This window comes from Falco cherrug, chromosome 1 (genome assembly GCF_023634085.1).
Source record: "Falco cherrug isolate bFalChe1 chromosome 1, bFalChe1.pri, whole genome shotgun sequence".
Taxonomy (NCBI): domain Eukaryota; kingdom Metazoa; phylum Chordata; class Aves; order Falconiformes; family Falconidae; genus Falco; species Falco cherrug.
In genome coordinates, this window is record NC_073697.1 from 33,072,668 (window position 1) to 33,094,781 (window position 22,114).

The 22,114-nt window shown below is 42.3% G+C and overlaps 1 protein-coding gene across 4 annotated transcripts in view; it reads left to right on the forward strand.

Moving 5' to 3' along the window:
* PPARGC1A (PPARG coactivator 1 alpha) overlaps positions 1–22,114 on the forward strand; it is a 372,938-nt gene that overhangs the window by 302,273 nt on the left and 48,551 nt on the right. For 2 of the 4 annotated variants that reach the window (XM_055728102.1, XM_027799850.2), the window contains exon 2: positions 8,634–8,813. In XM_055728102.1, the coding sequence (XP_055584077.1) occupies positions 8,634–8,813 (180 nt within the window). Of the gene's footprint in view, positions 1–3,307; positions 3,574–4,462; positions 4,557–7,038; positions 7,074–8,633; positions 8,814–22,114 lie in introns of those variants that run through there. The other 2 variants (XM_055728130.1, XM_005435266.3) reach the window with 2 other exon arrangements.

The following is a 22,114-nucleotide window of genomic DNA, read 5'->3' on the forward strand; positions in this document are numbered from 1 at the left end:
TCCAGCACTATTTTTTATATATGAGTTTGGTTGTCTTTACTCCATGGGAAAAGTAGCAAACTTTGCTGAAAATCAGCACATACCATACACAGTCTTGGGGGCAAGGAAAAAAATTCCTTCCTCTGTGCCGTGGTGAAGGGACTAGGTTTTGGATTTCAAAATCATGGGGGCTCCAAAATCAGTAGCTTCTTTGAGAAATTGAAATCAAGGGGAAAAAACCATGACCCCAGTTAGAAAATGTGGGTGAAAAAAGAGGAGGAAGAGATAAAATGAACGTTGAATCCAGGAAAAAGTCAAGAACGGAGGACTTGAAGGCTTCAGTCTTTGAATTCTATTCCCTGTTGTTGCAGGCAGCCATACCTTCCAGCCCTGTTAAAAGATGTGTTCGGATTTGGGAATTTGTGCCCAAATGGTGTTGGAAGGCTTGCTGGAACTTTCTTGAATTATGGCCCTTGAGGAAGAAAAGGCAAAATTTGGGAATCGCTGAGACTAGGTACAAAGTACCCTGAAAACAGAGGAAGTGCAGTGATGGAGGAAGTGGTCTGATGGCGGACATTTCAGCGGGGCAGATTGGGTCAAACGGACCCACAGACTTTACCGGCTGAAAGAGGGTTTTCTTTGTGTGTGTTTGTTGTGGAACCAAATAACGTGTGTGCGCGCTCAGATACTGCCCCACAAAAGATGTTTGTGCAATTCTTTTGTGTTGTCAAAACACGAGGGGAGATCATTGCTAAAGCTACTAGGGAATGTTCAGAAGACAAGGTTTCCTTTGAGAAGAGCAGCCTAGGTGCTGGCTGGGTTTCACAGGCTTCATTTACATATGCGGAGGCTGCACCATTTCCAAACTACACCACCGCTGCAACTGCCTGCCTTCCTCACTTTCCTCCTCTTACAGGCACTGCGCTCAAAAAAACACATTAAAACATGTGAAAGAAAGATCCTAGTGAGTAAATTTATACAATGTCTGGGGTTAGGCACTTTGATTTAAAAAAAAAGAAAAAAAGAAATACTTGCCAAGCAATGGGGAACCCTTGTTGAAACCTTGCAGTCTTTTGTAGTTGAAATCGTGCTTGGCATCCCTTCCAGGTCACGCTGGAACTGCCAGCAAAGTTCAAGCCATAATGTGGACAGGGCCATAGAAAAGCTCTGGGGGACTTAGTTATTATTACCTATTGCTTGCACTGTCTGTAGCGCACTAAGACAGTTCTCCAATCTCTAGAGCTTGTATGGTGAGAGCACCACTAAGGTCACAGTTTATATTTATCAGTTAACTTGCTAATTTGAAGGGAAAGCAGTGAAGTGGAAATGTAGAAAATAGAAACAACATGAGCAGGTCAAAATACCCAAAACAGCAATATGAAATGTTCCAGTGTAAATACATTTCTATAAAAGGTGTGAATGAAACTTCAAAAAAAAGAGATGATGGATTCGGCACAGTCAATGAACACAATTATAAGTAGGTATTGAAGGAGAATATTCCACCAACCATGGATCCACAGATAATAATTAATAAGAACCGACACTACTCCAGGCAGGCAGGTGCCCAGCATTATTTCACAGTTGACTGTTCGGGGGGCAGAGGTACTCATCTTTGCCCCAGATCTTAATAATTTGCTGAAGTTTTATCATTAAATCAGCATATAATTGGGAAGGAAATGAGTTTTTTTTCGTCATGAGAGCGAAGCAATACCGTTAATTTAATCATTTGTAGGAAAGGCTTTCTGTAGTCATTTGGTTTTTTGCTGTGGGTTTTTTTTTTAATTAAGTAAAGTAAAAACAATGCCATTTTTGTCATCTATGCTTGCTGAAAATATGACAGTGCGATGTGATTTGCAACTTAAGCACAAGCTGGGAAAACTACATTTTATCAGAACTTGAAATAATGAATTACAAGGGAACGCAAATAAGCTAAGGATGTATCTGAGACCTCCTACCATTTCTGAAGATTCCAATGTCTGCAGGAAAAAGGCTATTTCAAGAATTGTACTTCTTTTTATTTATCTTTTCTCTCACCAAATCACCATAGCCTTGTATAGTAATTGAATTCATTTAGCCTTTAGAATACTCAAGTTTGCAAATAACAATGAGAATGAATATTTCATGACAAGAAGGATGATCAATTATAGTTTTGTGACTTTGACTGGTAGCCCAGTGCAGTGGAGCCAGCGCTTACATTTCACTAGACTTTTTTGCACCCAGTTAATTAAAAAACCCTGCAACTTAAGACAATAAGCAGGCAGGTGGGGACAGTTAAACAAGACCTTTATTTGTGGGGCTTTTGCCTGTTGTGGGCAATGTTCTGCAGCTCAGTTTGGTACCTGGAGTTTGTTGTGTATGCAGTGCAAAGGGGCATCATAAACTGGTTGCACCTGCAGTAGCCCCAGTTGCCTGGGAAGAGCTTCAGCAAGGAGACACTTCTGTTAAGAGTCTGGCCGGTTTTCACACGACAAGAGTTTTTTTCTTACGTTCAACGAGAATATGCAGGGTCCAGGTCAGGGGGGTTGGTCCATGGTGTTTATACACAAGGCACCCCGAGGCAATGGTGCCGGCAGGAAAAGGCGGTGGGGGTCTGAGCACTTGTGGGCAGGACTGTGGCAGTTGCTTGTAACAACCCTTGTTTCTAGGGGGAATACACCGAGTCAGAGAAGTGGTTAAAGAGCAGCTGAGAAATACTGTAATCTAGCTCGGAAGGGGATCAGGCTCCCTCCTTGTAGCAGGTGAGATAACTGTATGAATGTTTTTTTATAGTTGTTTACTCCATTCCAGAGAAATGCCTGGGGGGTGTTTTGCTGCTGCTTTTGGGGTGGAAAAACTAACCTGAGTTACAATTATCCATGAGAAACCTTTAACCTAACCAAAATACTTGGCGAGGTACAAAATCTCAGAGTGGGGAAAGAAAAAAAAAAAAAAAAAAAATGTTGGAAGGTGGTATAACTTTTGCCAAACTCTGGGATAGCCTCTCCAAAGGAAGGAGTGCTGGGGAGCCGGTGAGGGCGCTGCAAAGGTTAGGCTGGGGCTCCTCGGAGCACGCAGGCTGTAGCTCGGCTTGGAGTTACTTCACGTTTTCTTTATAATAAGCACAGCTTTGCCTGTTGTTTGCTGGGGGGGTGGGGGTTGGGGGGGGTATAAAAAGAAAACAAGCCAAGAAATTAAAAAGGATGGGGAGGGATAGGAGCTACGCTACGGCAGGAGCAGAGTTTCGGGGGTGTGGCGTGGAAATCTGCTTTGAATCGCAGCGTGGTGCCGCGGCCGCCGAGGTCTGAGCGGGTTTTGCAAAGATTTACTTCACTTCAGGCTGGGTCTGCCCCTGGGTGACGTCACGGGCTGGAGCAGCGGCACTAGAAGGCTGGATGAGTGACAGCCCAGCCTACTTTTTAATAGCTTTGTCATGTGACGGGGAACAGTAGTAAGACAGGTGCCTTCGGTTCACTCTCAGAGAGGGTCTCGTTGCCTGCATGAGTGTCTGCTGCCTGCCTGCCTCTGGACTGTAGTTTGCCAGCTTTCCTGCCGTCGCTCCGCAGCTGGATGGCGTGGGACATGTGCAACCAGGACTCTGTATGGAGTGATCTCGAGGTGAGGGGTGGGCGGCGCATGGGGTGCAGGTGGCCGGCGGGGACGGTGGGCTTGTCAGGGGACCGGCAGGACGGCCGAGGCGGCATACTTTGCAAACAAGTCCGAATCTTATCTTAACTCCAGTAAGTTTGCTATTTTAAGGTTACTCTGCGATGCCTTGAGCAAATCAAAGCTGAGCTGCTGTCATCAGTATCTCCTGCAGTTGGAAACTATTTTCATGTGCCTCTGGCTCGCTTTCCCGTCATATGCAATATTTATGCTTAAGGTATTGATATGAATCGGTGTCTGAAGTCTTTCCAGTGGTGTTTAGTGGCCTGGTTGGAAAAATGCCATGTTTATTTAGAATAAGATTAGCATTAGAGATATATATATATAAAAAAAAGAAGTTTAAATTAACCAGTGGCTTCGTCTTTTAATTGCTTGTTTCACTGTACTCTGTCAAAAGGTTTATCAGCTGCAGAATTCAAACACGCACACAAGAACGAATACCCTGTTGTTTGGCTTTAGATGCTTTTAAAAGAGATTTCTGGAAGGAGACGTTTCCCTGCTGCTTGTGGTATTGGAATAATGACATTGTAGCTAATGTCCCATAGAGCAGGGTTCGCAGTCAATCCGAGTAGTCCAACAAATGGTTAAATCCCACTGTACAGCAGAGACAACAGGATGAACCATGAGAATAGAGTTTATGCAGGACTCTGTGAACTGCTGCTGCTGCTGCCGCTGCTGCTGCTGCTTGTGTAAAAATAGACGGCAATACATCAAATCCACAGCTTCTGCTGGCTACGATTCATAAAGGGAAAAAAAAAAAAATAAAAGGCAAGCAGCTCCCTGGTAATCTCTGGAGTATAAAGTGAGGTTTGAGGATTTCTGCATGTTTGCATTCAGCAAAATGGAGCGTTACCTGAAAGTTCGGGCAACTTGTGAAGCGAGGCAAACTTTCTTTGGACCCCATGGAGAGGAATCCCAAATACAGACCTGCTCAAAGGAACTAATCCTCTGGCTGCGAGCTTGGAATAAGTGCTTAAAACGCTCCCCTCGGGCAATGGGGGAGGGAAAAACAGGTTACAGGCGATGCTTTTTAAATAAGATGTTCGTGCAGTAGAGAGCTACCCATCTAAAGCAAAAACGTTACTGTGTTCTCCAGTATATTTTTCCTGTCTGGTGGAGCATGAGTTGGGATTCTCAAGTCTTTTTGTTGTGTTTTAAATATTTGCAGCTTACCATTGTATCCACTGATTTCTGTTTGCATATTGTAATTGCTCTTATCTTGTTTTGATTTCTTGGTAAAGTGAAATAGATATGGATAATTCATATGTCCTGTAGCTATTATGAGTCAAGGCTGTAAGTGGATGACTTTCTGGCTCCAAAGTCCTAATTGTTTCTGAGTAGCTGGAGTATCCTGTGGGTTGTTGTCTGGCTTGTAGCATGGGTCTCAGCTGCCGTCGCTTCATTTTTCCATCATGTATTATTCCTAATGCTGCTAGGAGCTGATTGAGGAACCAGCTTATATGGAAATACTGAAGATTTATTTTAATCACTAGAGTTCCTGCAGTAATTTCAAGCTAGTAACAGAATAGATAATTTATGTCAATGACTTTTTCATAGTGCAGAGGAAAAAAAAAAGGTTTGATCTTAATATTAATTGTGTGGTGGATGGATTAACTGTGGGTAGGATTTTACCAGTGTGCTCCGGCATTGCACTTCCTGTAGCAATACTAGCATCTGCGTGCTGCTTTGGCTCAGGGGATCACCTTTACCGATCTAAAATACCGCAGGCGGCAGGTACTGGAGGCAGCTTTCATTTTTTGAATCATTAATGTTTTCTGTCAACGTAAAAGGTATTATATTCATGCTCACATAATGACAGAATGGCATGTTGCTTAATAAAGGCCTGTATCACTGTAGCTGATCAGCGTCCCCAGTGCTTCACAGCTTAATGAAGGTGATGTACAGTAAGGTTGCAAAGACTGATAGAGAGAATCCACATGACACACGTTCTGTCAAGTCTCTCTTTCTTTCCTGAGTTCACCCCCTTGGCTGTTCGAAAAACTTGTTAAAAATAAAACACAGATTATATTTTCATTAATATAATTAATATGGCACAAGTCCAGTCATCTTTTTTTTTTTGTTGTTTATTTTGTTTTAATTTACCTTCAAAGGCACTAAAACATCCGAAAGGTTAATGGAGAATTATACTTAATTATAATGATTCATTATCATCGGTGCAGTTAAGCTAATTTATTGTTTGTGCCTGAACTAAGAGAAAAAAACTCTGTTGGAGTGAAATAACGCACAGTAATTAGCCTTTTGTGTTTAGTGACTGCTTTATCCTCCTAAATGTTACTGTAAAATTAAGGCTATACTTATGGAATAACTATCATATCAAATAACAGTGGGAAGACAGTAAAATGTGTGCTAGCAATGCAGGTGCACCTGTTACAGATGTATAGGCAAACAGTAAATATCAGCATGTCAGATGAGGACAGTTTTAGGACGTGGAGTGTTAAATCTGGCATCATCCAAAGGCCAAATATAAATTAATAACAGGAACACTTGCTACTAATGTGTCTCAGATTAGAAGCATAATGTCATATTCAGAAACATTGATTTTATTATCATGTCAACATTGGCAAGAGCATATATACTTCATTTCAGCAATTACATTTTTTTTAGGTGACATTGCAGTCGCTATAGGCAAATGAAAACTGCAATGAGCAGGATATTTTTTTTTTAGTACCATTGTTTATGTTGTTTCAAAAGCCCACTGTAGGAACTTAAAAATGCAGATTACCAAAAGTAAACATGTTTAAGTAGGTGGTTCACAGAGTGAAGCTATTTTTACAAACGAAAGCAGTAACAGATCAGCAGGATACTTCAGAAGTCTATGGCATCAGTTATAAGCTACTGACCTCCACAACACAAACTGAGAGTGATGCTGAGAATCTACCTTTTCAGTCAAAAACTAGATTATCCTTTAATAAGATCAGAGATTTCGGCCAAGCATCAAAAAAGGTCATCTCTGCATTATAAGATTGCTGCCGGAACGTTGTCTCTCGCACTAAAAAAGAGGGAACTCTCTAATTTTTTTCCTGTTTGGTTTTTCTTTTTTTTTTTTTTTTTTTGTCCCCTGTGCCCAAAATAATGGTAAAAAATTGTGCGCAGTGAAAATTACTTAAGTGGGGTTTTGACTTCTTAAAGTTCTGCAGCCCCTTAAATAATAGGAAGAAAAGCAACTGCTATTTCAGAGCCTCATTTTGCAGCCTCTCAGCTCCCTTGCCCCTTGGCCTATTCCGTGATTATCTCTTGGTGTCCTGGTAGATGTAGAAGTTGCCTGGTAAATTATAGCTCACACCAGCTGCACCGAGTCTTTGTGCCAACAGACAAAATCTTTGCTCATGGCTGTGCTGCTGCATCCAGCCTGCACACTGCAGACGCGCCGAGATTCCCAGGGACAAAAACCTCAATGAAATGCACCTTCAGCAGCCCTCGCTTGCATTATTGTGAAAGGCGGTCCTTGGGAGAGTGACATAGCCGGTACTGAGCAATTCACATCTGTGGGCACTATGTTAGCGCACTACAGACACCTGTCTTCAGAAAGTGGCATTTTCTGGGTTGACTTCAGTCCAAACAGAAGTTGGGAAATCTTTCAGGCCACCCAGTCAACTGACAGGAGCTGAGGAGGACCTGCTGTTGGCCATCCTTAACACAGTGTTAGATAGGGTGGCAGCCCTTAGACTCAGTTGATTTTAAGTGGCTTTTAACCATTCACGGCCTGGTGCCTTTGCAGCTTTGTGTGCGTTTTGCAATGTACCCGTATCAACGTAGATGTATGAAGACGAGTTACAAAGGTACGTGGTACAGAGCAGGAGGAATTGCTTGATCGAGCAGCATTGACGTATGGGACTCTGGTATTTGCCAAGCTGTTACTACGTGTTTTCCATAATTAGGAAATGGTTTTGGTGGATACTCTAACATTTCAATTGCTGCGCTAAAGTGGATGTGTGCTATTAATTTTTTCTTGATTAGTAGGTCAGTCAATATCCTATCTAGCTTCATACTAGCATATAAAAGGACACTTACTCCAGGTTTATTGGTATTTATCACTACTCTTCTCGTAAGTCGTGGAGACAAAAACATTTTGCGCTGCTGCAGAGGATCCATGCAGACTAGACTTTGTTTACTGCCTCAGCCAAAATGTTTCACAGACACTCTACATTAGGATTACTGAATCAGAGGCTGCCAGAAGAGGAAAACCCATTTGGGTCACTCACCGCAGCCGCTGTCTGGGGACATTTAGGAAACTGGCTGGGACAATACATGCGCTTTACACCAAGAGGGTCAAAGGCTGTGTGAACTAACTATGCTTGTCATGCAAATGGTGAATATAGGGATATTTCAGAATGCACTTCTGTTGCCAGGACCCTAACGTGTAACTGGGTGGCTGTGGTCTGTGCATCAGGTGCATCGGGGAAGAGCACAGCAGCAGCACTGACCCGTACTTTTTTAGGCCCATATGGTAGCCACCATCATGACTGACCTCAAGGATTACAGTGAGGATCTGTAGAAGTGAAAGTGTGACTATCTCCAGCTTGAGCTAGCCTCCAGGGCTGAAGGCTGTAACAGGCTGTGCCTCTGTAACCTGAATGCATCAGGAAATGCGTGACAGACCTTGCCCAGAGGTATTCATCTGTAACTTCTACCTGCACTGGTTCTCTCTGAAACAGGAGAATAAGGGCATGCTTTGGCCTCTGCTATTGGATGTAATAAAGCTTTGAACATGATCTTTATCAAAGAGTATACGGAGAGCGAAACTTGTTGCCCCTGGACAGGGATGTGATAGAGAAGGCAGCTTATGCCCTCCTGTTTCCTCCTCCCCTTTGCATACCTGTATAGAGCTAACAATGTTCTAATACTTAGTGGGGTTTTCTTCCAGAAAACAAAGTCAATTCTAGTGACCCTGTGCTATAGCTTAATAGAGGCTTAATTCTTATCACATGATATTAAAGTTAATAGATTCCTTGTAATTAATGGAACTATTTCTGTGTTGCTGTTTCCTGCAGTGTGCTGCTTTGGTTGGCGAAGACCAGCCGCTTTGCCCAGATCTCCCAGAACTTGACCTCTCTGAACTAGATGTGAACGACCTGGACGCAGACAGCTTTCTGGGGGGACTGAAGTGGTACAGCGACCAGTCAGAGATCATCTCTAATCAGTACAGCAACGAACCCGCCAATATATTCGAGGTAAGGCAAGGAGATGCAAGTGCACATTGCAAAGCCCTTGCTTGCTTTTTTTCCAATTTTTTGTAGCCGGGTGGGCAACAGTTTTACTATTTTTCCCCTGTTCAGAGACAACAAATGTGGTGATGTGTGTTACAGGTTCAGACTGGCGCCCTTCATCCTCATGATCAAAACCAGGCCCGCGATCTGGAGAGAGCAGGGGGGAAAAGCTTTGAAAGGAATTAAACGGACCTTTTGATTTTTGAAAGGAAACAGCTAAAGAGTGCCTAGAGCACACTGCCCTGTGGCGTCACAGCAAGGAGTTGCACAGTTGTCAGCTACAAAGACAAACAAAAGTTGAAACGTGTTTGTTGTCTTCTGCTTGCATTCCCCGGCAAGAAGTGGAGTGCAGCACAGCAGCAAGCTGATGAGTAGCTGTAGCATTTCTAGTAAAGCTTTTTACCACTCAGAGCCTTACAAGGCACTTGCACACAAATTGAGAGGTCCTTGTAGTTGATGTATAGGGGAGAAGAAGGGTTGATGTGGCAGAGAAGGCAGCAAAGGCTGTCAGTAGCTCAGGAACCAGCACATCATTTGGGATGTTTCATCGATCTCCTGGTGGAGAGCAGTCTTAAAGTAAAAGTTGAAGGGTGGTAGGAGAGATTTAAATGTTTTCTTTACAATTCTGCCGTGAGGATCAGGGTGTACGAGAGGAGGGTTACTGTCGCTTTATCTCCAGTCTCATTTTTTGTGTAAAGCTTCACGATTCTCTGCCTTGTGGTTACTGGACAGCCATGCTCCTCCTGAACCCTAACCTCCTTCCCTCCTTGATGATTGGAGATGCTATAGATCATCCGCTGACTGGGAAGTTGGACAGTTAGCTGGCAGGAAGACCTTGTGCAACAGCAAGCTATGGGTACTACCTCTCACAGGGCAGGTACTGCAGGTCCAGGAAGTACAGCTGCCCGCTGGCTTGGGGAAGCCCCGAATTATCACGGTGGAGTTTAAAAGCTGGAAAAGATTAACTGAATCAGTATAGTAAAACTGGTTGCCTAAGATGTCCTGAACAAAAATAAACGTTTTTATATACAGGTCTAAACCCACAGTGATCTCCCTGATGCAGATTAAGTTATTCTGGATTTATACTAGTGTAACTGATAGCAGAAACCAGTCCTCTCTATTCAGTTTCTATAATTTACACCCAAGTAACTTGGAATTAATTTTATTCAAATCAAAATGAAATTAGCCTTGCAAAGCTATGTACTTAGACCCTCTATTTTCACGAGTTGTGTAATGTTCTGTGCCTTGTTTTACAAAGTTTCCAAACTCCATCTTGTTCTTGAATTGCAGTTGTACTGCCTCGGGCAGAGTAGGACGTGTTGGTGTGTAGGTTTGGATAGTAAGTAGCAGGGAGGCAGGGGGGCAGGGGACACATTTGCAGCTAGTGTGGTAGAGAGTGGCTTTACCTTTTTTATAACTGAGGAGATTTCTTTTTCCCGGCTCATCAAAAGCCAAATGCAAAGGCATTTTCCTTTTGGAAAAAAAATTTGAAGATGCAGACTTTCAAAGTGTAAGTTCCAGATAAGTAGTATAATTAAGCATCTACTGACTCTAAGCACATAGGTCATTCCAGTAAAACCAGTGGAACTTGATCACAGGCTCATTGCTTGCCCTGCGCATAACTGCCTGGCTGCACTGGTGGCCACAGCTGCCGAGTACCAAATTGTCTTGGATAGGTAGTGACAATTCGCCTACACACCTTGTATAGGAATTGTCACTTCCTATATGAGACAATTCCCATTCTGAAAATCAAAGCATGTGGCAAACAGCAAGACAACCAGATAGTCTTTTATTTAACCTTACTGGGAGATGGTGACATGGTCATTATGTGACCTCTCAGAGGCATATCTGGGTGCATCTGAGGATGAGCAGCCCCAGTGTGAAGAAATAGGTGGTATGCAGCTTGGAGAATGCATCTAGGCAGCAACTAATAGGTCAGAAATAATAACTGGGAATTGAAATATGCTGCTGCTTTCCTAACAGACAGATTCTCTTGTCCCCTTTGCAAATGCTTGGATTTCCTCGCGCTCATCAGCTTCAGTTGCAGGGTGCATCACTGTCTCTGACAGCACAGCTTGGCCCACACTTACCTGTAGGGACAAATTGTGCTCTAATAGCACTTTGCAATACTGCAGTACAAAATTAGACTATTTTCAGCTTCATAGTTTGTTATATTTACATTTCTTGGTTGCTTGGCTTAGGAACATGGGAATGAAACAGTTATTCTCTCCTCCCATACATTAACCCTGTCCCCATTCTCCATTGTGCAGCTGGATACCTTGCACGGTTTTTCGCCTCTGCTGCTCTGTAATGTGACGACTGGGGGTGCTCAAGAACAGAAGTAGTTGTCTTCTTCCTCCAGAGACTGTCTTACATACTCTGTGAGGAACTATTTGTTTTAGCTGAGAGAATGGAAGTTTTGTGTAGTTTCCTATTTGGTAATCTCTAGATTTTTCCATATTGATCTGCATTGGCTTTTCTTTTTAAAGAAAGTAACTTTTTTCCCCTCCCCCCCCTCCCATTTTGTCATCGTAGGAGTCATATGTTTTATCTTTCATCTAACTTAAGCTTCCAGATGAGGCCTTGTCATACAGAAATAGAAATACGGTCTGTTTTGGGGTGGAAGGGAAAGAACCAGAATGGCAAGCAAATGCTGAGATGTACCAGAGCAGCATTAATTGCACAAGCTGTATGATGTTAATTGACGGACCTAACCTTGAATGAAGCACACTCACTCCCCTTTGAGGTAGTGGCATTGTCTAGGTGAGGGCCAGTGTTCAAAAGCCCTTTACAAAGTTCCTGGGTGTCTCTGGTGCATTTTTGTAAAGAAGAGCTTGTGTTTGAGAGAGTGAATTTTCAACCTTTCTGCAAATCACATTCCTGGAAGCTCATTTGAGCTGAGTACCCACAAGCTTAGACACTTCCAGTGGCACTGGGAGTCTCACGGACTAGAAATTATTAATAGCGATGGTAGCAACAGGAGCCAAGTGAGATAAAGGTCCAATTAGTCTAGATAGTATGTAACTGTTGAGTATAAATCCCTGCTTTCATCCGCTTAGGTGTGATGAGATACTGGCTTTCACCCTAGTATTAAAACACACCAGTATTTTGTAGATGCACCTAATTCATCACTGTGTTAGTTTACTCCCATGCCAATGTTACCGATACTAGTCCTGAATCAAGCAGGTGCTGTCTGCCCCATCGCGGATGCTCTTCTTACCAATGTGTGTATGTGCGCATATTATGAATTAGTTGATTTCTTTCTATTCACAGCTTGGTCACTTCTGTTTTTCACCTAGTTTTCTTTGCCTGTTGTTCTGAGTACTGGAAAGATAAAACGAAGGAGTTCTTGCCCCTCAGGGCACTGTCTTGACAGAAGTTCATGCAAGTAAATAGTTAACAAGTCACCCAAGACCAGTTATTTAGATGGCTCACTACATCATTCACTTTCATGATTTGCATTTGTGAAGAACTAGACTTTAAAAAATTGTATATCTAAAAAATCGATTTGGCTGCTTTTCGAAAATCAGAATTACTTGTTTTTCATTCTCAAAGCCAACGCTACATGAAAACATGAACAACCATACAGCTTAACGTGGCACAAGTGAAAAGACTTTTTGTGCACGAAAACTGTTGTCCCCTGAGGCTTCTTCAAATATACCATACCTTATCATGTAAGGTTAGTAATTTTTAAAATTATTTATGACCCGTGCCTAGCATTATGAAGAAAGAAGATGCCTATGGTGGATAGAGCTCTTTGTTGGCGCTGCTTACAAATAGCTCAACTGATGCTAAGAGAAAATGTAGCCCACAGGTAGGCAATAACCTGTTAAAGTATAATGAATGTTTGTAAAATCATAAAGATTCATCTGGTATTCTCATACTTGACTTTTTTTAACCTTCAAAAACTTTTTTGAACCTAAAAAGGCTTCAGAAACCCCACATTTCTTGCCCTTCTGTGGATGTCATTTATTTTCATAATTCTGTATTGCAGAGAGATGCTCACCATATTTGATGACTTTATTTTTAATTGTTTTGCGTAGGTGTAGCCCAGGTTACTTTTCAAGACTGTGCTATGTGCCACATATTTGGAAAGCCTAAATAGGCTACTATGTTTTATTGTAGGCTGCCAAACCCCGCTGTATTACAAGCAATGAGAATGTGGGAAGAGAAAGAGACGAACAATGAAATGCGTACTGTCTTGCCCCTGGCAGCAGGGAAATTCGTGGAGATAAATGATTTCTTATTTATTTGGAAAGGTTTGCATCAGGAAGATGGTGAGGATAGAGGGGAGCCTTAAACATCACCAGGGTAATTTGTAATGGTTCAGATTATAAAATCCCTCATGTTCTGTGGTGCTGCCAGTCTCTTTCAGCATTTCAGGTTATTCATTCAAGGTTTGCAGCCAGATTGATTAATGAATTACCAGATCTTGCGTAAAATGACTTGGCCTGACTTTTAAACAACCACCAATGTTTTCTTTGCCAGTCTTGTGACTGGTGTTAATGGGTTTCCAGAGAGCTGAGCCTATACAGACTTTCTGTACTGGCTTCCCTAACATTTTTTCCACTTTTTAATTTTCTCCAAAACTAGTAGCCCAGGGCAGGCAGTTCAAGGAGATACAATCTCAGGGAAAAAAAGACATAGTAGTCAAATCCTTGATGGCTGATGCCCTTCAGTGCCAAATCAGCATGATTTATCATAGCCATCTATTCAGCACAACAGAGGCTGGAGGTGAGCTGCATGGTGTACCTCACACAATATGCATAACTAGAGCTCTGAACTTTGAAGGAAAGCCTCAGAGCTATTTGCAAAGTGCTGGTGCTTAGTGAATACTAAATTACATTTAGGAAATAGTCTACTGCTACCAGTTATACTTCATTTTTATTCTTGACACAGACACCTAAATCAGAGAACAGTAACATTTCAGAGATTATGGTAGCAGTTTGGGTATGTTCCAACACTATAATAGGATCAGAATTTTAAGGCCTTTTTTATTATTACCAATAGTCACTTAGTTTCTACTGCAGCGTACTTTGTAGGGAATTACAGCTTTTACTAAAAAGATTAAAATGCTATTATGCAAATGATTGCAGTATGTTATTATGTTTACAAATTAACATCCATGGCTCAACACACAAATTAACTAACTATTCCATCTATATTATTAAGGATTTAATAAAGTAACTGTTGATAAAAATGAGGAGCTTGGAACAGTTAATAGGAACTGATTGTGATTTAACATACAACTTAAACATTGTGTTTAATGTTCTAGATGGTATAATGGCAGAATAAAGCTTATCAAAGTGCTTAAAAGAACTGAGATTGTGTGAATGGCATAGCAGCATGTCTGAGGACTCTGAGAGCACAAGCTAAATAGCTCTGGGCAGTAACGTAGAGCAGGCAGCATATTGGTGAATCCAAAGCTAGCACTGGACCATCTCGTATCAACATGTAGTTTCCAGCTCTAATAAGCAGGTTTTTTGAAATTCAGATTCATAAACATTGAATGTTTTACATGATAAGCACACGTAGGGTACTTGGGAACTTGTCCCTCTAAAATGCATCCTGTAATGAAATGCTTCTATGGCAAATGGGATTTCACTGCAGAGTATCACTGTATGGCAAAAAGGGGGAAGGCTGAGTTCAGGCTGAGATGACTTTACAAACAGCGCTGCAAATTGCTATTCCTAGCAGTTCATAAGAGATCATAAAAGCAAACAGATAAGAGTTACTGAGGTCCTAGAGAAATGAATGTACAGTATGTGGTTACAGGATAGATTTAGTAGGGAAACAGACAACATTGTGCGTTTAATACAACAATAAACATAAAAGGCAAAAGATGCAGATTTGGGATGGGAAACTTTATAAGAACAATAAAAGGTAGTAATGTGTCATAAAAAGCACTTGTGAGAGGGGGAGAAAGACCCTAAGTTTCAGGGGAAGAAAATACCAGAGGATGGGTGAAAGTGGCAGAATTTTTATATTCCTAATGGAGCAATGTCACATTTCTTGTGTGTTTGAATGCATTACCTTTTCCAGTGTCTCTGGCCTGACTCAGGTTTCTGCATCTACTAAATAGGAGACCGGTGCAATAACATCACATCTATGGGTATACGATGTATGTAAACTATCATCTATGACTAGCTATGCTGACATTTAAAAGGGCTCTAGCAGTAAGTGGAATTTATTTTACTCAAAGCGGCTGCTATGTAATTGGTAAGAGTGTATGCAAATGCTCTGTATCTAGTGTTAGCAAGGTGTGCTGCTGCTCCCTTTACTTTCCTGCCTAGGCAAACTACAAACTGTATAAACACGTCTCTGTTTTAATGCGGGAACCTTGCATGTTGGTTGAAACCTTCAGGCAGGAAAGAAGTCCCAAATGAGCGAAACCCAATTGCTTTGAGGGTTTATTGTTTGATATATGAGGCCACCAAGACCATTCCCCAGGCACACAATCAAGAAAATGCAACTGATCCCCTTCACAGTCCCATTAAGGAGATATTTCACCTGAAGCAGCCATGGCTTGAGATACTGTGGCTGTGCTCTGCAGAGTGCCTGTCCTTTTTGCAAGAGGGAAGACTAACACTCACTAGAAGAGTAGTAGGCTAATTAGGTCATTAGACAAATGTCTTGGCCTACGTTAAAACCAGCCCTTGAGGACACCATGTTACACTGTGTTCCCACTGGCTACGTATCTAAATACAAACTGGTGTCAGCTGCCATACAGACAAAAATGTAATAGCCTCCTTCCACAGAGGTCATCTTAAATCCACTTTGGTCACAGTCACACTCCACATCTGTTTTAGTGAGATGCAGCTTCTTAAGGTGGCATTTGGACTTCATAAGCACACAAACAACTGAGCTATAAATTGCTACTGCTGGAGTTATTTTGAATAAGTGTATACTGTTTCATATTTATAATGGTGAGGCTTCATAATATTCGCAGTGAATATATAACACAGATCAGTTCAACAAGCATGAAATTGTATGTTGTCAACTTGTCACATAAATAGAGCCATATTCTAGCTTACGATAATGTTGAACTAAATATTTTCTCCCTAGAACTGCAGAGAGGGTCACAAAAAAGTGGGACAGTGGCTCTGGCTTTTGTTAGAAAAACACTCCCAGAGTCATTGCTAGTGGGAAGTAAATATTTCTGATAAGATTATTCTGTTTTTTTCTTTCCCGTTTGCTTAACAACAGCAACCGAAAGTTTGCCTTTCTTAGACGAATGCTAATTGGCTAAACTGTTAAATTTATTTCCCTTAATGGTTTTATTTCTAGTGTAACCTTTTTTTTTTTTTTTTTATTGTTGCTATTTTTGCACTGTGCATCATTGCTAATTGCTACTAAACGCTCCATCTTAACCCTGGCATGCTCTTCCCCTGCTGCCCCATCCCACTTAACATTAACTCGGGTCCGTGCCATTACAGAAGTATAAAATCATAGCAGGGCTTAATTTAGGAATTGTTTTTTCATAGTGTGGCTAACCTATTGTGCATGTATAGGTCAGGAGGAGGAAATTGCACAGAGCAAATTTGTTGCAGGGAGAAAGTTGTGGTATTGAATAGTTTGGGTTTTTTCCCATGAACAGGAAAAAACATAAGGAAGAGCGTGTGTATGTTTATCTGTAAAAACTTATCCACTGTAGCTCTTGCTATACTACCATGCTTAATACTCAGATGCACCAGAAATTTGCATCCTTTCTGGAGAAGTGTCCCCTACCCCCTACCAGCTTTTGGGGACTTTTTTTTTCTCCAGTGTCTCTTTTTTATTTCAATAGTTTTGTGCAAGTGCATACGGGATCTTGGTGCCTGTGTTTGCAAATGCCAGACTGCATCCTTGGCACACACAGCGATCTGACTGTGTATGCCTGCATGCTCAGCTGTGGAGGCTGGTTTCAGATCTTGGTGGAAATCAGCCCCCTTTGCAATGAGTAGCTGGTGGCTTTGGCCGAGTTTTCCATTCTGACACAACAGAGCAACAGCGTTGCTTCATAATGATTGAGACATTAATTAGCACTTTGTGGTGGTGATGAGTCTAAAGGCCCATGATTGGAGTTTCCTTTTTACCACATGCAGTAATCACGGGGTTTTGTTTATGAAAGCACAAAACCAAAACCTATTGAGATTTTGGTGTTGTCATGAAGCCTGAGCTGTGTAATGCACTGGAATAATACTTCCATTTCCTCACACACATCTGTGCTTTTGTGCTTTACTGTGAGTAACACAATGGGGTGCTGGTCCATAATGGGTTCTTCTAATCACTAAGACGGTAATCAGAAGAACAGAGTATTTTCTGTGAGAAGCCATGGTGGCAGCCTTGGGCAAGTGTTGTTGACTTGTTGATTTATGACAGCTTTGAGTTGCCTGAACTGGTCACAGCCATCTAGCTCATCGCACAAAGTTCAAAAGGATCAGCCCTTCCAAGCACGTTACAGGGTTAGAGGTGTCAAACAGGCAGAGAGAACTTCCTACATCTCTACTCTTCTCTCTGCTGCCACATCTGATCCTTGAGGGCTCAGCAATATTAAATCTTTATAGGGATTTGGAGGGGTAGTCCATCAAGTGGTCTGACAGACTGCAAATCTCTCCTACAGGAGACACGCTTGTGTGAAAATAGAGAAATTGGGTGGAAAACGTGTTTCTCACCCAAGAGATTCCTTGCAAGGAGGTGGTGATAATGGTTATCTGGAGGATTGGTTTGGTCAGAGGAAAATTCCGCTTCCCTGTGAGCTGCTAGAAGAAACAATGGGAGTTTTCTTCTGGAATGGTAGTTCTCCTGGAGGGAACTCAAAATTGTTTCTGAAAGGATTTCTAAACCTTCGTTAAAAAAATGACAACAATTATTGTTCTCCCAAATTGCTGTTCAAACTGTGACATAATGATTCAGGAGCTGCATCAGAGAGTGCAGGTAATAAACATTATGGAAGTGAGACTTCTCACTGGGATTTTGACTTTGGTGAGAATGCTGTGGGCTTGCACATTTCCACAGAGCAGTCAGTGGCCCGAAGTGAAAAGCAGGTATGATAAGAGTCTTAAAAATCTTGTAGTATTCAGGATATTTTTTTTTAATTAAATCTGCATCAGTTGACTAGCTGCATCTAACTATAACGTGCTCCACTCTTCCAGGCCCTGTGGCTTGAGAGTGAGCGAAGAGGACCTTGGGTCTATTGTCCACACTTGAGGAGGGCTTGTTGGTGAGGTGTGGGCAGCCGGGTAGTGCAGGTAACAGTGTGGCTGGTAAAGGGTGAAAAACGAACTTGGAGCGGAGGAAGGCTTCACAGAATCACAGAATGGTTGAAGTGGGAAGGGACCTCAGGAAGCTATTTGGTCCAACCTCACCTGCTTAGGCAGGGCCAATTACAACAGAAGTTGAGGAATTATTTCTGTGTTCCTCTGCTGCTGCTTCTCCCCCCTTAAAATGACACTGTATTAGAATGGGTAATGAGTTCCTGATTTGGAAAATCTTACACTGGAGTCTTAAGCAACCATGGAATCTCCAGGAGTGTCTGTGTATAGCAAGAAGCCCATCATGGCCAAATGCCAGTTTTCAGAGGAAGACGGGTGGCAGTCAAGAGTGTTCTCAGTCTAGCCTCAGTTTTCATGTCAAATTTTCATATAAGGAAACCTACCTCTTGGGCTAGTCTTAACTTCCACAGGTCCTTAGCTTGTTCATTTTCATAGGCTGTTGTTGGACTAGTAAAATCTTAAAGTTGTCAGGTTAAAAGGGATACATACGCAATTATATTAATAAACAAAAACCTAAGTGCATGCTTATTGACATCTGGTTGGATGTGCCCTGTACAGCATTTGACACTCCAGGCATGCACAAAGGGAGCAATAGGCTTTTATTTCTACCTATCTGGGGGAAAGTGATGCACATTTGAAATTCTTTATCTGGTTTTGTGTTTGCTTTACTTTTTCCCCCCTTCCGGGACTAGTGTGGATTTTCTTGATTGTATTTACTGTCCTTAAAAGCCCAACCAGCACTCTTCACACTAGTATGAAGATACCAGCCAAAACATTACCAATTGTCACCTCAGCTGCATCTGGAGAAAAGCCAGAAAAAACTTGTGGGTATTTTTTCTAAGGCATAAGAAAAAATTGCATGGTTCTTAACACTACAGAGACATTCATCCATTTCCAGTGAAAAGGTGTCAAACTGCTTCTGCTTGTATGTGATGGGAATGTTGCCATCCCTTGTCATTTTCTTTGCTGTTGATCCCACTCTCATATAGGAAGGGTCAGGTCAGATGCCTCTCTGGAGACCGAGCCTCCCATTTGCAACAGGAAATCTCTTGGGCAGAGAGGATAACATTACAAAACAGAGGCTAACATTACAAAACGGCTCTGCTGCCTCTGGCACAGTCTAGAGCATCATAGACCAATAACTCCTATCATGTCAGTCTTGCAGCACCTTATTGTCTATGGTATTTTGTAAATCTGATCTGAGAATGTCATTACCAGTTTCAGGTAGGTGAACACCATCTGGGTAAATAACCATGTGTCAGTTGATGGGCTGGAGGGGGCTCTTGTTAGTTAATCATCCCTACCTTCCCTTTGATGAGTTAATTTGTCTGTTGAGCCATGGAGGGGTCCCCAAGAGCTCCCAGGAGCCCCTTGTTAAAATTCTGCCAACAAATGGGAAGATAGGGATGATTTCACTCTTTTTTGCTGGAGCCTGTGCTATCTACGGTATTGCTGAATCATCCATAATGCATAACTTTCTATGCAATCTTTTTGTCACAGTTCTGGCGGCACATTACTTCCTTGTGCATTTACTTTATAAATATTGTCACTGGATATCTAACCCTCCTGAAAATCTCATCCCATGAGTTAATTGCAGTACTTCCATGTGGCCTTTTAGTAGCTGGTATGCCTGGTTCCTTGTCTCCATATCTGTGTTATGGTGTGCACTTTGGAGTCCTTGGAAGGAGCACAGGTGGTGAAAGAAGAAAAGAGCTGGTCCTTGGGGCTTGTGAGTGAAGAGAAGTTATTCTTCCTTCAGAGTCCTGGGAACGCTGCTGTCTAACCAGCCTCCTCTTCCTCCCAGCCAGCTCGAGATGGTTACAGACTGCTGAGCTTGCCCAGCCCAGGGAATAAAGTTCTAACCTACCACACAGCTAGGAGATGCTAGCTTGAAGTTGCAGCTGCGTCAACATGATTTAGAACTACCAAACCTGGGGAGAAGCTGCCTTAAGTAGTATCCCAGCATGAAGACTTGGTTATCTCCAGACCTAAGCAGAAGAATTAAATTTACAACATAAAAAAACAACCCCCAGAAGACTAGGAAGCTAAGGAATACTGTAACTGGGAAGATGTTCTGCTCCCTTTTTAACCAGTCAGATAGGGCTTGTTAGCTCTGATACAGTGCTCTTACTGCCAGATCAGGCAGAGCTCTTGCAAGGCCGTAAGTGTGCCTCTGCATAGTGCTGATGGGTGCTGGGGTGGATTTATTGGCTTTCACTCAATATTGATGTTTCTGCTAGGCTCTGTTCTGAGAGAGAGCGAACCTTTCCTGCAGGATCACAGAGAAAGTGATGGAGGGACCTGGAGTAAATCTGGAAGAGCTGGGATCCTACCGGGCTATGAGCTCTGGCTAGAGGTGACGGTAATGTACCAAGCAGGTTCCTGCGGAGTTAGGTGATGTCTCTGTATTATGTTTTCAGATCTGAGTTGGGAAGTATTATTTGGCTGTCCCCTGTACAGACCCAAATGGTGTCCAGGAGTCTGCGCTCTGCTGTGGCTGCCTGGGGAACTTCCCCACGGTATTAGGGAGCAGGAATCATGTCAGGGTCTCCACACCAAGTCAGTTCAAATCCGGTATGGTCAGAGCTAATAGGCCATGGAGGCCTAATTCTCCCATCAGCATCACCATGCACTCCACTCTCAGCACTTGCAGCTTTGTGAACACAGTCCAGATGCACTTGAACTGTCTCTCTGTGGACCCCATCTGGACACAAAAGAGCTTGTTAGGGGCAGCCCTGTGCTGCACAGAGGTGGTTGTTCTCTTTCTGGATCTCTCACAAGATCAGACTCGTGAAACTGATTTTTAGACCCTTTAGAAGGAAAAAGACCTATCCCTAAACTTCAGCTTATGATAGTTCCTATTTCCTAATTCGTGTTTATGAAACATGTGTATGTATGTCTGCCGTGGCCCAGCAAGCATGCCACAAACTTTTCCCAGCATGGCTTTTGTGGATTCAGGGCTTTTCTGTCAGTCTTAACTTGAGAGAACCAGGAATGCTGCCTTGTCGAGCCTGTTATTCCAAGTTGCACCACACACATAGCAGGAACCTCAAACTGGACCCTTCCACTTGATCTCCCGTTACTCCGTCCTATGCAATCACTCCAGCTTGCCCTCCACCACTGTAATGTTAGCTGTTTGCCACAGCTTCTGTCAGCTTGCTTTTTTCCCCAACCCAAATTCAAAGGATGAACAAAACCCCAGTCATGTCTCTTGTCCTTCCCTACACCTGCTTCTGGGAGTGCAGTGACAGATACCAGTTTTGTTGTGTGCCAGTGTTACCGCTATGTTTACAGCAGATTTAAGAGTTTACATTAGGCCACAGTGTTATCTTCCAGTTTTCCTAATTCTATCTGCTGGCAATCCCAGCTATGTGGTTGGGGTGGCTGCCCCTGTCCTAAAGGAATTTGTGTCAATTTCTGCAGGGACAAATCCTCCCTGCACTAAACCGCTTTGCAGTATTTGCTCAAACTGAAATTTTGACAAAGATGTTCTGTCCACATCCACCAGAAGAGATTGCCTTTTTTTTTTCAGATGCACTTGGAGGTAGATGCGTTGGAAGCTGCCTGTACCTGGCTGATAACTGAGACTAAGCATCTATGTAGCACGATCCATGCCCTTTTCTAATTTGTCTTTGAATGACAAATGTGTCTTCACTGAGTCAGCAAAAGAAGAGATCCTATAGTAGAATTCATTGCCCTTTTAACAGAGAGGCTAGGTTTTCCCAATTCCTCCCCAAAATCAGTCTTTAAAAGAGCTCTTATAAAGATGTCCCTCAAATGTATTGTCCAGACTGCATTATATTCTCTAGTCATTTCTGATCAAGACTAGCCATATACTGTTACTTCTTTAAAATTCCTCCCTAGCAATAGTGGTATATTCCCTAATTTAAAAAAAAAAAAAAGAGTATTTATTTTTTTTTAAATCATTGTGAAAAGCAAAGTTGCAGGGATTTGGAGATAGTCGACGTTAGTCCTCATCACTGTTGCCCCCTAGAGAATCAAATCTAAGAG